At 42.2% G+C, this 15,429-nt stretch overlaps 1 protein-coding gene across 4 annotated transcripts in view; it reads right to left on the reverse strand.

The window, feature by feature from the left end:
* The window catches only part of RUNX1 (RUNX family transcription factor 1), a 153,422-nt gene that overhangs the window by 40,299 nt on the left and 97,694 nt on the right, over nucleotides 1-15,429 (reverse strand). For all 4 annotated transcript variants that reach the window (XM_042809561.1, XM_042809559.1, XM_042809558.1 and 1 more), the window contains one exon: nucleotides 9,193-9,297. In XM_042809561.1, the coding sequence (XP_042665495.1) occupies nucleotides 9,193-9,297 (105 nt within the window). The remainder of the gene's footprint in view (nucleotides 1-9,192; nucleotides 9,298-15,429) is intronic.

Genomic DNA, 15,429 nt, shown 5'->3' on the forward strand with positions numbered 1-15,429 from the left:
TTTTGGTCATCCTCCTTCCAGCCAAGCATGCTGAGTGCACAACTACAGGCCTCTTTGATCCTGATGAACACTTGAAAAGTCTCACGTTCATCCTGAGTTACAACAGCCAGAAAAAGCAATCTTGGAAATTGCTGCAAGACAGGAAAGATGCTTCCTCCCCTCCAGCTCTGCTGGTACAGCCTGTGCTGTACTAACAAACAGCAATGCACAAACACACTTCTGCTTAAATCTTAACACACATTAGAAAAAAAAAAAACAACAAACAAAAACACACCAAAACACCACAACTATTTTGCTTGACATAGGTCCACCAAAACTTCTAATGAACATGACATGTAAGTGTCCTCTATTTTTGTTGTCAAAGGGCAATTATTCTGTGGTTTCTTCTCTGGAAGAACCTCAGTGAAGTAAAAGTAAGGGAACTGAGAGTTGAGAGTTTTGAGGGAAGAAATTGTTCATGAAGTTAAATTAGTCTGCAAATTATACCCTTTACCTTCTTTTCCCTTTCCCCCATGTTGATGTATATACTCCAAGAATCCTGACTCCTCGACAAAGCTTTAATGACTCTCAACTTAAGCAGCACATTGCCAAAATCCTCTTTTGTTTCTTTATAGTTTGCATCTTCCCACATGTACAAACTGCCATAAGAATACCCTCTAGACATGGGCTGAAACATAATAGTTGAAGATAGGGATGAGAGAGGAGATGCAGAAATAGGAACAAGCAGCCAACCAACAAGTACGCCAGCAACCAAGAAAAACACTGGCACAAAAATAGACCTCTGTCCAAGGAATAAGCTGCAGAAATGCAAGTCTCAGACTGCAAAGACTAAGCCACCATTTGAGAATTCCTTTGAAGATGGTTGCAACTCCGCTGAATGAAGGCGATGAGGCTCCTAATTAAACGCACAGGTTTAGTTGGGATGAAGCTGAAACCCTGCCCTCTGAGCCAAGGTTGTGCTAAGTGGGGATGCACTGGCTTTTACTGCATGCCTTTGAGAGGTCAAACATATGGAACAGTGAGTTGCACCAACACAGTAGTACTGAAGGACAGAAACTTGTTTCATCAGCTGACTGAAATGTATGTGGACCATAGAAAATTTCCCCAATTCAGCCTCTTACAGGGATGAATGAAGGTCCTAGAATTTGAAAGTCATGTCCCATGGCTGTTCACATAAACCAGGGTGATTTGGCAACACAAAAGAAAATTTACCCTTGTAGGGCATTGACTGGGCAGATGTTGTAGACTTTTGACAAACTTTGTTCCTGTCAAAAAAACCCACAAACTTTTCAGGTAGCCAGGTTATGTGCTTCTCTTGAACTAAAGACCTTTACTTTCCATAACGCCAGTGGGTGGTGTCTTCACAGAGTAGCTGCTAATACCTGCTTTTGCAAAGAAATGAGGTTGAATCTTTTTATCTGTAGGTTACTAAGTAGTCCCTCCTCTGTACTAACGTGCCACTGTGCCTAGACAGGACTGCAGTTCACTGAAAGCTCATAAATTTCATGTGGTTCTGCTGTGTCTTTATTTTAGGTTCTTGAACCATTTTTTGCTTTCCTCATTTTCTTTGCAGCTGCAGAGAGATATAGTAAGCTACTGTATAGCATTTTGAAAGCAGGGCCTCTGAGAAGTTTCCAAACTGCATACAAGCAGGTTATTCTTTGGCTTGTTTTCTTTGGCTTGGTGTTAGCAGTGCAGAATGAGTCAAACAGTATTAACTTTCAAGAGGGAAGTGGTGTGGTCAACCAAAACTGTTTGCGGCTAGATTGCGAAGATAGGTAGAGCAGGTAATGAAGAACAGCCCATAATGCGGGGCACAGGTAGGAGAGGCAGAGAGACTCAGACAAACAGAATCCTTAATAATTAAATCAACATGGTCACTGAAAGTTTTGTGTGGCTTTATGTGCTGGGGTTATGACACAGCCTGACTCTTCCTGACTGGTCAGCCCGGAGAAGGCAGCCTGGTGTGCTTAGTGCTTAATAGGCTCCAACAACATCACTCTGCCAGGAAAGAACAAAGGGCTAAAGCCATTAAAAAAAAAAAAAAGAGAGAGAGAGAAATGTATGAACTCTACTACTAGACTTTACTACTGTGGCCAGTTAAATTCTTTCTCATGTCTCCTCCCATTTTCACTGTCTGTTCCTTATCTGCTCCACAATTAAAGAAGGCATGGGCCATGTTTTCACTCTTCTTGCTCCTTAGGGTATGTTTCAGTCATTAACAAGCATAGTGTGCTGTAGTACAACAGACAACTCTTTCTCCTACAGTGTAGAAGTGGACATAGACTCACCCAAGCATTGCTCTCCCTCGTGCTTTGGACTGACCCATGCAGCATCAAGGTATGGACAGTCTGACCAAGATTCAGTGAGTGAGGGCCTCAGAGGGGACCAGCAGACAGTCACATCCCCATTGGCCAACCTACTTGTTACCACACTGCATGTCAGTGCTTTTCTCACATACAAGCTCACACAAACGCATATGAAATCTATGCAGTTCTTTCTTGTGTTTCTACAGACAAAATATTTCCCCCCTCAAAAAAGACTTGTCTATCAATCTCAGCAGCAATAAATTCTCTGTAGTTAAGTGCACTTGACAGAAGAATGTCAGAACTACTGGCTGGTTTGAAAGCATTTCTGTAAGTTGGAACGGGCTGCCCAGAGAAGCTGTGGTGCCCCATCCCTGGAGGCACTCACGGCCAGGTTGCTGGGCAGCCTGAGCTGCTGGGGGACAGCCTTGCCCATGGCAGGGGTTGGGTCAGCATGGGCTTTGAGCTCCCTTCCAACCCAGACCATTCTGTGATCCTGTGAATATACATCCATCTCATTCTTTTGCCACAGTTACAGAGGACTTTCCCAGTAACTTTAGTACAACTACACCAAGGGTAGATATACCTGAAAATTCCATTGTGCAAATATAGGTAAACAAACATACCACTGTCTTTGTTACTGTTCTACAATTAGGCAATAAAATAATGAGTATTCAGTGCAAAAATTAAATTAACAAAGATGAAAAAAAGTGAAAGAAATGAAAAAGGAAAGTACAAACCCCTTCTCAATTTTGAACCACACTAATTCAAGAAAGAAAGAAAAAGATCTGTGTGAGACTAAGTGACTCTAACAAGGGGCAGAAATAATTTATAGAGTACCAGGCAGCTCCTAGCCTACATCACAACAACTCTTACTTCCTCTTTTTCTACTTTATGTGAGGAAAGAACCTACACTGTCAACACTTCTGTCTATCTTTAAAAAATGCAGTTTATAGCCTAGACAAGCAAATATGTATGAGCTACCACTCACAGAAAAGCAGTCTCTATAGCTATGCTCAACACAAGATTTTGTCTTGCAAGTACTGTGGCAATTTCATTAAATTAAAATGACCAACTCCCCACCCCACCAACCCAACATCAACTCTCCCCACTGTTTCAGCAGTGAGACTGATAAATGCTGTGGAAAATAATCTCAATCCTCCTTTTCCAGGTGGAAAGGAAGCATCTGCACCATTAAATCTCAAGGTACACTGGGTATATACTGGTATATAAAATAAAAAGGAAATAATGAGCAGGACAAAAATGATGCCCCTACAACTGAGGCATGTTCGGCAGCACTAAGAGATAGTCACATTGCTTGAATTTGGGCTGGAAATGCTGTTAGTTCACACAGCTGCTGTAGGCTTGTACACTGCCATTGCACAAGCTGACTATGATGTCTTCAGAGCATGCTTGTAATTTAAACATCCGTCCACCCACTCATCAGGCAGTGTCAATGAGACAATGGGACACAAGGATGCAAATATGCACTGAGAATCAGCACTGCTCAGCCATCGGCTCTTCTTGCAGCCCATCCCTTTCTTTTGTCTATACAAGATTTATTTAGATTGGAACCTCTCCGGGGCAAGTGTCTAAGCCAAGATTTTTAAACAGTGATTTGAAAGTTTGGGTTCCTATCCTCAGAGGGCAGTACGCCATGGAGCCTGTGCCATGCAGCCAGTGTTAGCAAAGGGAAGGAGTCCCAGCCACACTCGCATTTCAGTACAGGGATTTTGCTATATAGAAATGAACTTAAAATTGCCACATTTCCCTCTACGCATTTTCTGCCAAGAAGCTTTTAAGCACTGTACATCTCCAGGTGAGTGGGAGAATCTGAAAAACCACAGTCAAATTTCATATGGTGGGTCTATGCCAGTGACGTGATGGCTCATTCTCTCACGATGCTAAACAACTCTTTGGTACACATCAGTCTCAGTTTTCAGCAGATGGAGGCACTTGCAGCAGAAAACAAGCAAAAAATGAAGGCATTTCATACTATTTCAAATCATTGAGATGACAAAGGTTTGGAAAACTGCTTGGCTTTTCCTTGCAGGAAGAGGCTGAAGGTGAAGATGCTCCTTCTGAGCAGATCCAGGCCAGGAGCTTCACTTCAAACTTCACAAGCTAGTCAGGACCAGTCCAGATCAAGGTCTGAGGGTGCCCTCGGCTGCAGCAGACCAAAGATGTGCATCCCCATGGCTAGCTCTGCCAGTCAGCAACTGTCCCTCGAAAGGCAGTTCTTCAGCCAGCAGCCTTTAAAGCTCCTTCTCCAACCCTGCTTAGCAATATTATTCCCTGTCTGCTTCACAGTATCCTGCCCTTTGATACAAGGATGCCAAAAAAGTATTTGGGAAAACCACATATCCAATATGGGATAATAACATTTAATGCACAGCTTAACCTTGGACAGCTCAGGGCTGCTGGGGCGAAATCTGTGCAGCCCTTTCATTTTGCACAGTCTTCAGGCACCTGGTCCATTAGCGAATTTTTCAGAGCTATGTAGGTTAAAACAATTCAATGAGAAAAACAGAAAGAAGCAGTCAAAAGAAGAAAAACCTAATTTTTGAGCAGACATACACAGTAGGTCAAATGGCCTAAGGGAAATATTTAATTTTAGAGTCATACTATTTCTACCAAGTTTCCTAACCAAAAGTATTTTCATCAGGAGCACTACTCTTGATCTGGTTACTGCTAATGATTTTCCCCATGGACTTAGCTCATAAAAACATAAATTGCTTTATGAATCATAGAATCATAGAAGTTGGAGAAGAAAATGATGGGTTAGGTCATCTTGCCCTTCTCTCTGACGGTGCAGTATTATTTCTTTTTATAAAAGAAAGAAAGAAAGAAAGAAAATAAGCGTTTCTGAAAAGCTGGAGAATGAAAATACTAAGTTTAAAAGAGATTTTTCAAAATACATAACAAAGACAGCAGAGGAAGAGCCAGATTCTTAAGCACCTTGGCTCTCTCTACAAACCCTGAAAATTTGATGAGAAGAATCATCTGGATAGGCACAGTCAGAAATTCAGTGGCAAAAAAAAAAAAGGCAATGCTATAAGCAACTCACACAAGTAATTACCACAGTTGTAAATACAAATATTATAGTTATATATGCAAATAGGCTGATGGGCAAAGAGCTGCCCGTAGACTGTACATTGTGACCAAATGTATGGCATGACATGCAAGAATCCACAGTCTGAAAACCAAAGACAGGACTTGCTTCAGAGAGGGGTGGTGTGCATGTACAAAGATACACATTGTGCTATAGTTGCCTATTGTGACATCTCCACACATCAGAGTGAGCCAAAAAGTCTATGCTTTGTATGCTTGCCTTCAGAGCCCTTGGTCTGAGCATTTTTCTACTTGCCAAGAATGGCTTCAAATGCTGCTTTGCATTACTTTCTGAAGTTTCTCCCAAACATGCATAGCTTAATAAGCTGTCCTTTATCATTAAAAAAAAAAGATTTTAGAACCCTTTTGATTCTGGCTTAGAAATTGTTCTTATTCTGTCATTCTCTAATGACAAAAGAACGTGTTTCTATTATTTCTGAAGTTAATCTGTCTAAAGGTTTGGCGTTCTTTTTTAATTATTTTTTTTTTTCTACAACCTATTAATTTCACTGAAAATTGTTCTGTTACAAAGCTTTAACCCTTAGCTCAAAAATGGCATCTTACCTCCCAGTATTTTTTATAGGCCATGCTCATTAGAATCCAGCCTATCTGCAACCACTACAAACATAAAGTAAATGAATCAGTGTTTATTACTACAGTTGGCTGTGGAAGTAAGCATGGTTTTTCCCGAGGTCTGCAAGACAGCAGTATCTAATTTTGTTCCTACTGTTCTCTTTCCCACATTTCTTCTGAATCAGGGTATGTTAGAAAACACAAGTCAGTATTTCTGGAATTCCTGCAGCTCAGGTGAGAGACTGAGTCATGGATCTGTATCATAGAATCACAGAATCACAGAATGGCCTGGGTTGAAAAGGACCACAATGATCATCTGTTTCAACCCCCTGCTGTGTGCAGGGTCACCAACCACCAGGCCAGGCTGCCCAGAGCCACATCCAGCCTGGCCTTGAATGCCTCCAGGGATGGGGCATCCACAGCCTCCTTGGGCAACCTGTTCCAGTGCCTCACCACCCTCTGTGTGAAAAACTTCCTCCTAATATCTAACCTAAACCTCCCCTATCTCAGTATAAAATCATTCCCCCTTGTAGGCATGGAAGTTCCCAAATATTGATCAGTGATGAACTGTTTCTATCCCAGTTTTATTTTGATTCTAGCCTGCATGCAAGAAGGCTGATATCATTTTAAATCCATTCAATACATGGCATGCATCTACTGATACGTTCAACCTCAAATCCTGTGCAGATAACAGCCGTGCTATCTATTTTGGAACATGCTACAGACGTACCTTGATCTAATCAAAGCAGTGCAGAACAGGATACACCCACTGGATAAAAAAAACACGTATAGCCCTAAACAGCAGGTCTCTCTCAGAGACATAATGGCTATTTGGAGAGAATTAATTCTGAGTTTAATTACTAAAAACTGGTGAATGGGTGACAGTTGGGAAAACTGAGCTGTGGTCAGGGTTGTTCCAAACATGTGAGGAACAAGGAAGGGAGAAAGGTCTGGGTACCACTTTTTCCCTCCTTTGTAGCACTTTATCCTTTTAAGCCACATTACTATTTCAGTCAAACATAAATAAAGACAGCAGAGACCATATTGAGCTTGGAAAAGAGAAGGTTTCGGGCAGACCTCCCCGTGTCCTTCCAGTACTTGAAGGGAGCTTATAAGTAGGAGGGGGAGCAACTTTTTAAATGGCCTGACAGTGATAGGGCAAGAGGGAATGGCTTTAAACTAAAAGAAGGGAAATTTAGGTTAGATGTTAGAAGGAAATCCTTTCCTCAGAGGACGGTGAGGCGCTGGCACAGCTGCCCAGAGAAGCTGTGGTGCCCCATCCCTGGAGGTGCTCAAGGCCAGGCTGGATGGGGCCCTGGGCAGCCTGAGTTGGGGTGGGTGGGCTTTGAGCTCCCTTCCAACCCAAACCATTCTGTGATTCTGTGATTGCAACAGCTGCCACAGTTCCTAAGCTGGTGTGGAGTCAGGCTACAGGACCTTGCAGCCCACTTAGAAGTGAAAAGGAGCAGAATTCCGTCCACATTGCATTATGAGTGACTTAGCAATAAAAGGAGCTGTGCACTCCTGCCAAGGAGCTGACCTCTGCTCATGGCACATGTAAAGCCTCCTTGAGTACGGAACTCCTTTGTACTTCTGGGTTGCCTATGACAAAATGAAATCATTTACAAGGAAGCTTTTACATACATTTGAGTTGAGGAGATACGAGTATTGCTTCAGTATATATTATATTTCTACTTCCTTTTTAAAATGTAGAATCTTATTAAATATTAACTACTATACCAACTGAAGAATTGATTTAAAACAGTAGGGTATGCCTGCAGGATGATTTTGTGTCTTACTATTCTAGCAGACTCGTATTTAAAAAAACAAAGCTTATTTGTTGTATGCAAACTGTGAACACGTCCAGGTAATTACACATGCAAACCTGGAGCTTGCATATACAAATATCTATTTTATGTGCACAGCTGTGAACCCAGTGCCTGGTTCATGAGGGATATTTTTCAGGGACAATTCTTTAAGTTTAAAGAAAAAAAAACCAAAACCAACACAAATACCACTAAAGAAGAAGCATTATCCTGGCAGCATTTAAAAAATATACGTAGGTCAGATTTTTTCCATTCAATGCATGCAGCATCATGACACAACTCAGGCAAATGAAGGCTCCATTAAAAAAATGCATATGAAAGTCAGCAGTTTGCTAAGTTATTTAAACTCAGGTTTCAAACTCTTCTTTTGCACCACTCAGTTAAAGTAGCCCCGAGCTGCATGTCTCATTCCCTAGTGGGTGTTTGAATCTTACTGCTTTCTTCTCCCAGGACGACTCCACTTAAGCAACAGCCAGAACTTCTGCCAAGTGTGCAGAAGGAGTGAAAAACTAACCACAAACCTCAACTAACATCAGGGCATTTTGATAGAAATATGAAAATTCCACATTCTGAGGTTAAAGATTGCCTGTGGTAACAGGCAGAGCATATGCCAGAGAAGCACCTACATCTGCCTACCTGTGCAACCCTCACTTCCCCCAAAACAAAGCAACCTTCCCCCTCTGACCTAACGAAAACAACCGCATGCGTGAGCAGTGTGGATATTCCCCTGGGATATCAAATCATTCGTCTTCTCCTTAAGCTTCATTCTTAAAAAAGAAAAAAAAGAAAAAAAAAAAGGAAACATTGCCTGTCTGTGAGAAGGGATGTCCCACTGGGGTAATTGCATCTGCTTGTTGGAAGCATCTCTCTCAGCAATTACTGCTTTCCCAAGTTGTACAGTGGAATGAAGCACAGTGAACTCTACAAGGGAGAAACCAGGTGTTGCCTCTCAGACATTTATTTATTTCTTCAGGGTGGCTGAGTTTGAAGACTTAGATCAATGACGTATTGGTTTCCAATACTTTAAAACCCTCTGAACATCTGAAAGATGAGACTAGCAAGAAATGTGCATAAGGTATATGCTGCCCACTTTTTACCAACATGCCTTTTGTCAGCTTTTGGGTACAATCCAAACCATCCTTAGGTAGATACTTTATAAATGCAAAGTAATTCATATTCTAGATCAAATGGACACCCATGAAAAATAAACCTTCAGGAAGGCATAATTAAAACCACTCATAGGACAGCCTTGGCTTGAGGCACACCCACTGATCCACATGCACTGGGTGCTGTTGCACTGCATACAGCTGGTGATGGAATGCCTGAGCTAAATAATCAACATGACCTTCTGCAAATGTTCTTTTTAGTCCACTTACTTCTGGGTTCGCGTGGTCCATCCACTGTTATCTTGATGGCTCTGTGGTACGTGGCTACTTGTGGAGGGTTTGTGAAGACTGTGATAGTCAGTGTGAAGCTTTTCCCTGCAAAAGGAGAGAAGGTTACTGAACATATGTATTGAGAACAGGTTGTCCTTTCAGACAGAATCAGGACACACCAAATGACACTAACCACTAGCTGTCCGTATCTGCAGACAGATATGAAGCAGCATGGGCTCACTACTGTCTGCTGCTGGATGCATTCCCTTTGTGGCAACTGCTCAAAGCATTTGGAAAAAAAAATCAATTTATATGTAAATGTTCTACACTTTGTTTGCAAAATAAGGAGGTTACCCTTAACAGTTACAGTTTATCTGATCTACTAGACTACTGGTGCATTATCTGAACTTTTTAAAGGCGGTTAGTTCAGAGAGGCTTAGAAATTGTGGTTGATTCTTCCAAAACTGCCACGGGAATTTGATCAAAAATGCTTGTAAAATTAAAGAGAACTGGGTACTCAGGTCCCTGAGGCAGGCCATAAGATTCCATGCTTTGTGGTTGAAGCTAGTATTAGATCAATTCCATATTATGAACCAGAATCCTTTAAAAATAATCTGCTCCTGCAATGCCAAGAAACAAGGGAATGGAAAAAATTAAAAAATCCCTACAGCCTGTCCACAGAGAATTAAAACATCTTATGAAGACATAGCAGAGCATTACGCTCAGTTTCTCTATTATTCAATAAGAAAACTGTGAAAGCCTTTTCAAAACTGTTGTGCGCATGCCACAGCTATGAGTTCTGAAAAGAGTCCATCTGGACAGCTGCTGGGGAGGTGGGATGATTTTGTATCCCCCTGTGACCATGAGGCATTCAAATCCTGCTACCTCTGGACCTGTTTTTGGACAATTCCAGTACTACTTCGGGCATTTTTTCAGTAACAAAAGTAATTTTCTTTATCTTTGATAAGATCTCGTGTTTGTATTTATCATGGCTTTGGCCTGGACAGCGATAAAAAAATTGGCTGTTGGCAGGTTTGGCATTCTTATCTCAGCATTATGGAGGTCTCAGATACTGGTATCTTCATTATCAGTCAGAGACAATAAGGGCCATCACCCTAAGTTAGATTACAAGGAACTGTTGCAAGAAAATTGAGGTTCTTTTCCTCCGGGTACATACAGCTCTGCCTGTTTCATTTCACTGCTTGGCTCCAGCCCCCCCTGAAGGCTGAGCCTCTTCCCTTATAAGACCTCCCATTTTTACAATTTGCCTGGTTTATCTGTATAAATGTAAATACAAGTACAAATGCCTGCCTCCAGCAGCAACATATTCAACCCCTTTCCCTATGCACATTTACTTGCAATTCAATACTTCTCTTAATGCAGTTCCTACTTTGGTGCTAATGGTCTGCATCAACATTACAGCGGGCACACACACGTATAACTGTTACTGGAAACCGTCCTCATCACAGCCCGGTGAATTAGAGAGGTATTCTCCCCACTTCACAGACGAGGAACTGTGGGGAGATAAAGTGTCTTGGCCAAGATCTAACAGGAAGCCTGTGGCCAGCGATGCTAACCACTTTGGCTGCTGCAACTGAATCCGACAATAATCCTGAATCACAGCCCTGAGAAAACAGAAGCTGAAACACAACCCTCCCAGACTGCAGGCCACTATCTTCCCACCTTCACATCCTCACTAGAAAGCACTCCCTCAATCAAAAGAACTACAACAGCAGCAAAAGTAATTTTAAATCCCTGTTTGAGGGCCCTTAGCCCTCAACTCTTGGGTTCTACATCTACCAAGACCAAGGATCACCATGCTCCTGGCTATTTCTAGATGCTAAATTACAAGATAAAGCTTTGTTGACATTTTTACATTTATTTGTAGACCAGATTTTTCTGTAAGGCAACCGGAGTAAAGTTCAGTAAGCTTTCTTCTGAAAAAAACTCTAATTACACTCATATATCAGAGAGGTGCCTGTAGATCTTTCTTCTAGCAAAAAAAAAAAAAAAATTCCCTGTATTATTATATACAACACCTAGATCACCAAGGCTGTAAAAGACTTTCAAAATATATGTTATTGCCTTTACTAATCTGTAGCGTTTTCATCTTGATCCCAGTTTTATTTTTTGACAACTGCTGATGCAGTTGGTAACGTGCTGCTACTGTTTTGCTAGAATATGTAGTTCACTGATTTTTTTTTTTGAAGGCCCTCATGGTGCTTCCAGATAGAAAAAAATGCAGAAAAAGAAGATATTAAGATAACTAACTTCAGGAAAATGAGGCCACATCACCAGTCTGTGAGACCAGAATGAATAACAAGAGGGGAGTGAAGTTAATTTCAGGATCTTCTACAGAGCAGATGAGACCTCAGAACCAGTTTAAGGTTGTGATACAAGCTGGCAAAAGCAGGAAGATGCTTAGCTTACTTCTTGTTGACAGAAGAGTATTCATTAACCACATACTGGTTAACCACAGGACTATATAACCATAAACCTATGTGTCACTCATTGCTGCTTACCAATAATTCTGCCTGTGTTTTTCTCTGGTGGTTCTGTTTCATTTACACTTAGTTTTATTAAGTGGTTTTATCATTTTTAGTCATAGCTTCTATATTATTCATTTGTATGCCTGGTTGACAAAGGTAGGTTTAGACTGTAGGTATTGTTAGTGAAATGCATGTTTTATGGATGTACCTGCTTTGGGATGACAGTACATCTATAAACTATAAAGGAGCAGGTGCTTCCAAGGCTGTCAGACAGCCCGAGTGAAGATCTAAGCTGAAATGCTGGTCTGGCTCAGATGCTTCAAATAGTCGCAATGACAATTTGGTTATGGTCCAGCAGCGACAGCGAGCTAGCATGTAGCCCTTCACTGACTAACACCAAAACCTGAGATCCTCTGGTCCCATAAAACTACAGAAAATCACACACAGCTTAGCTCAGGTCCATGATGTATGCCTCATATGTTTAAGCCAAACCCTACACCATCATTCTGGGAGTCTCTGCTGATGGTGGAATGCTTAAAAGGCAATGTTCACACCAAGCTGTGCCTTGCTGGGTGCAAGAGTCCTTTCAGAGACTGCTGCTCTCCACAATTCCCCTGGCAGCACCTATTATTAGCCACAGAACACCTGTTGAGCCCAAAGATTAAATTCTCCTGACGTGGGACAGAGATCTGCCATTGAAAATCCTCCTGACAGACATCACACATCCCCTCACATGCATAAGGAAAGAGCACAAGACTCACTGCTTCCATCGAGCCTTCCCACTTAGGGGTCTTAGGATGGGAAAAGTTGCCTGGTAATGTTTATTTTGCAGGAGCATTAAAGTCAGTACTCATTCAGAAAAAATAATGGAAACAGTAGCAGATTTGGCTAAGATACAACACTCACTTTTGAAAGAGAGACCAGAGATTGCCAAAGCGCTGGTTAGGGACTGGACTATCAACTATGCCTTCAAGAATCACAACTGAAGTCAGATTAAATCAGTTGCCCCCAGCTTCTTACTTCACAGGATTGCTTACAAGATCCCTTGATGCTGTGCAAAGCTGTAAGAACTTAAGAGCAAGTGCAGAGTACAATGCCAACCAACACCTGCTCAGCAATACTGCTCCTCAAACCAGCAAAAGGCAAAGATCAACCTCCAGTTCCCAGGCATCTGAAGTTGCTGTGCCCATGCTGCATTGCAACACAGCAACATGAACTTTGCATTCAGCTGCATCACATCTGTCTGAGTCTGGAAGCAAAGAGAACCATGAGCTCACACCTGGCAGGGAGAGGGATTTATGTCCCCCAGAACAGTCCTGCACTGGACTGATGGGCTCTAGAGGGAGCAATAGGCTTGTAAACTACAGCCCCTGGGAATGTCCAAGAGGAAATGAGGGGGAAAAAATGAATCCTAAGTGACAACATGGTCACATGAAGCTCCTGTGTGCTGTTTTAATCAACTCTAAGCAGAGTCACGGCCAAACGCAACTGCAGGGCCAGGGAGGGTGGGGGGCGGGGAGAAGGCATGCTTAATATCAATGGCTGCATGGGCAGATGCAAGGGAGTGGGAACAGACAGTTCCGGGAAGATAATCCACCCCTCAAATATACCCCTTCACTTTAATCCATCTCATAACTACACAAAAAGATTTATTCCACTGAAGAAGGATCAACCAAATGAGGACAGAATGAAAACGGAGTTAAAGCTTCAGAGGTTTGTGCATGTGGAAGGGAGCCAACAGATGCTGTGATCACACTTAATGCATTTTGCTTTGGGAATTTTTTACTGCCAATCATAGGTGTGCCATTAAAGCTTTTGTATATACATATATAACAAGGGCAGATGGTTTTTAAACTGAGATAGGGGAGGTTTAGGTTAGATATTAGGAGGAAGTTTTTCACACGGAGGGTGGTGACACACTGGAACAGGTTGCCCAAGGAGGCTGTGGATGCCCCATCCCTGGAGGCATCCAAGGCCAGGCTGGATGTGGCTCTGGGCAGCCTGGTCTGATGGTTGGTGACCCTGCACACAGCAGGGGTTTGAAACTGGATGATCATTGTGGTCCTTTTCAACCCAGGCCATTCTGTGATTTTATGACTATGATATATATTATGATATCAATGATATATACATAAGTCATTATGGTAAAATATTAGATAAAACAAAGAACAAGGGAAAGAAGCCAAGCACGCTTGTGCTGATAAGGACAAATGGCATGGATGGGAAAATATGTAATAAAAAAATGCAATGCAAATTATATTACCGACGTTTCTATTGTATTAGTGAGAGACTTCCAGATCTTTGTAGAAAAGATTACAATACTATTCTTTTCATTCAACTTTTTGGTGTTTATGTACTCACTTGTATTAAAACACACTAAACTATCCATTGTACACATCTTTACAATTTCTAACAACATCTTCCTGGGTGTCTGCCAAAGTAAAGATATCTGCTGTGCTTTAATAACATATCAGACAGCATCCCTGGGCAGGAAGCAAAGCAAACACACGTATATTCACTCTCAACAGTTGACTGCTGTATACCGGGGCCAAATTTTGCCATTTTTCTCACTTAAGGCACTTTATAACTTATTAGCTGAAGAATTCAAATGTAATTGATAGGGTAAAAAGGGCCAACATAATTTGACCCTGCATTAGTTAACTGTTGCTCATGATACAAGCGTAATATTTTTGTAGTTCTCCCAACTGTATGTCCAGCTGCAAAAAACCTGCACAACTCCAGATTCTGTCCCTATACGATAACTGTTCTGTTGCCAGTGGCAGTTTCACAAAGTAAGAGCACTGCTTTGCCTGTTAAGCTTGGTCCAGTGGCTATTCTATCAGAAAAGCACTGCAGCTGAAGTAAGTGGCATCAAAAAAAAAGAGCAGCATTTGTTTACCAGCAGTACCGCAAATGCCACTGAATTTAAATATAAGAAAAACCTGTTATGAATCTCATGCACTGCCACGCTAGGTTTGCAAACTCTGACCACCTCAGAACAACGGACCAAACGGATCAGTAAGCACATGGGGAAATGGCAGCAAACCAGGGTCACAGCCCAAAGCAACACAGGGACAGTGCATGCAAATCAGCTGCATGGACAACCGATCCCTTTGCGTACTTGTAGTGTTGTCCTGTGTGCGTTTGAAGCAAGTATGAGACATGGGAAATTCACCTGCTAAACCAGATTGGGTCAGCATGAAGGTGCACTTTTGAGCATTGCTGTCAAGTGCCTCACTCCAGGAAGTTCTCCTATCTGTGTTTACACAGCATTTACTCGCACAGAATGAAAACTTGATCTCGGTACATCAATAGGTGCTTTGTTCTGGATTTACGTGGGACCAAGCCTCCATGCAAATGGCCCAAAGGGCCCTGCTACATGCTTGGTCCCTGTGCTGAACGTCATTTGCTGCGCAACAGGTACTGACAAAGCTGTAAGCAGCTCTGCTGAGCTGAGCAGGGCATCGCCACAGGGCTCCTTCCCGTCTGCTTCCCTCTTACTTTCTGCAGCATGGTCCAGCACTGAGGAAGGATGTGTGCCTCCTCTGCTCCTCCTCGCCGCTCTCCAAGGCCTCTTTCACCACAGAATCCCTGTGCTGGAAGGCTGGAGGGAGGTTTTATCTGGGGTGAAATCATTTCAAGGCATTATTTTGGTGAAGCGTACACATGGCATTTAACCTAAGGCAACGCAGGGACAGTGTTAAGCAACCAAAATTACCTAACTGAAATCTGAGCAACATCAGTAGAG

Source organism: Centrocercus urophasianus, unplaced genomic scaffold (genome assembly GCF_019232065.1).
Source record: "Centrocercus urophasianus isolate 14NV4802_14NV808 unplaced genomic scaffold, USGS_Curo_1.0 seq_12, whole genome shotgun sequence".
In the NCBI taxonomy this organism is placed as follows: domain Eukaryota; kingdom Metazoa; phylum Chordata; class Aves; order Galliformes; family Phasianidae; genus Centrocercus; species Centrocercus urophasianus.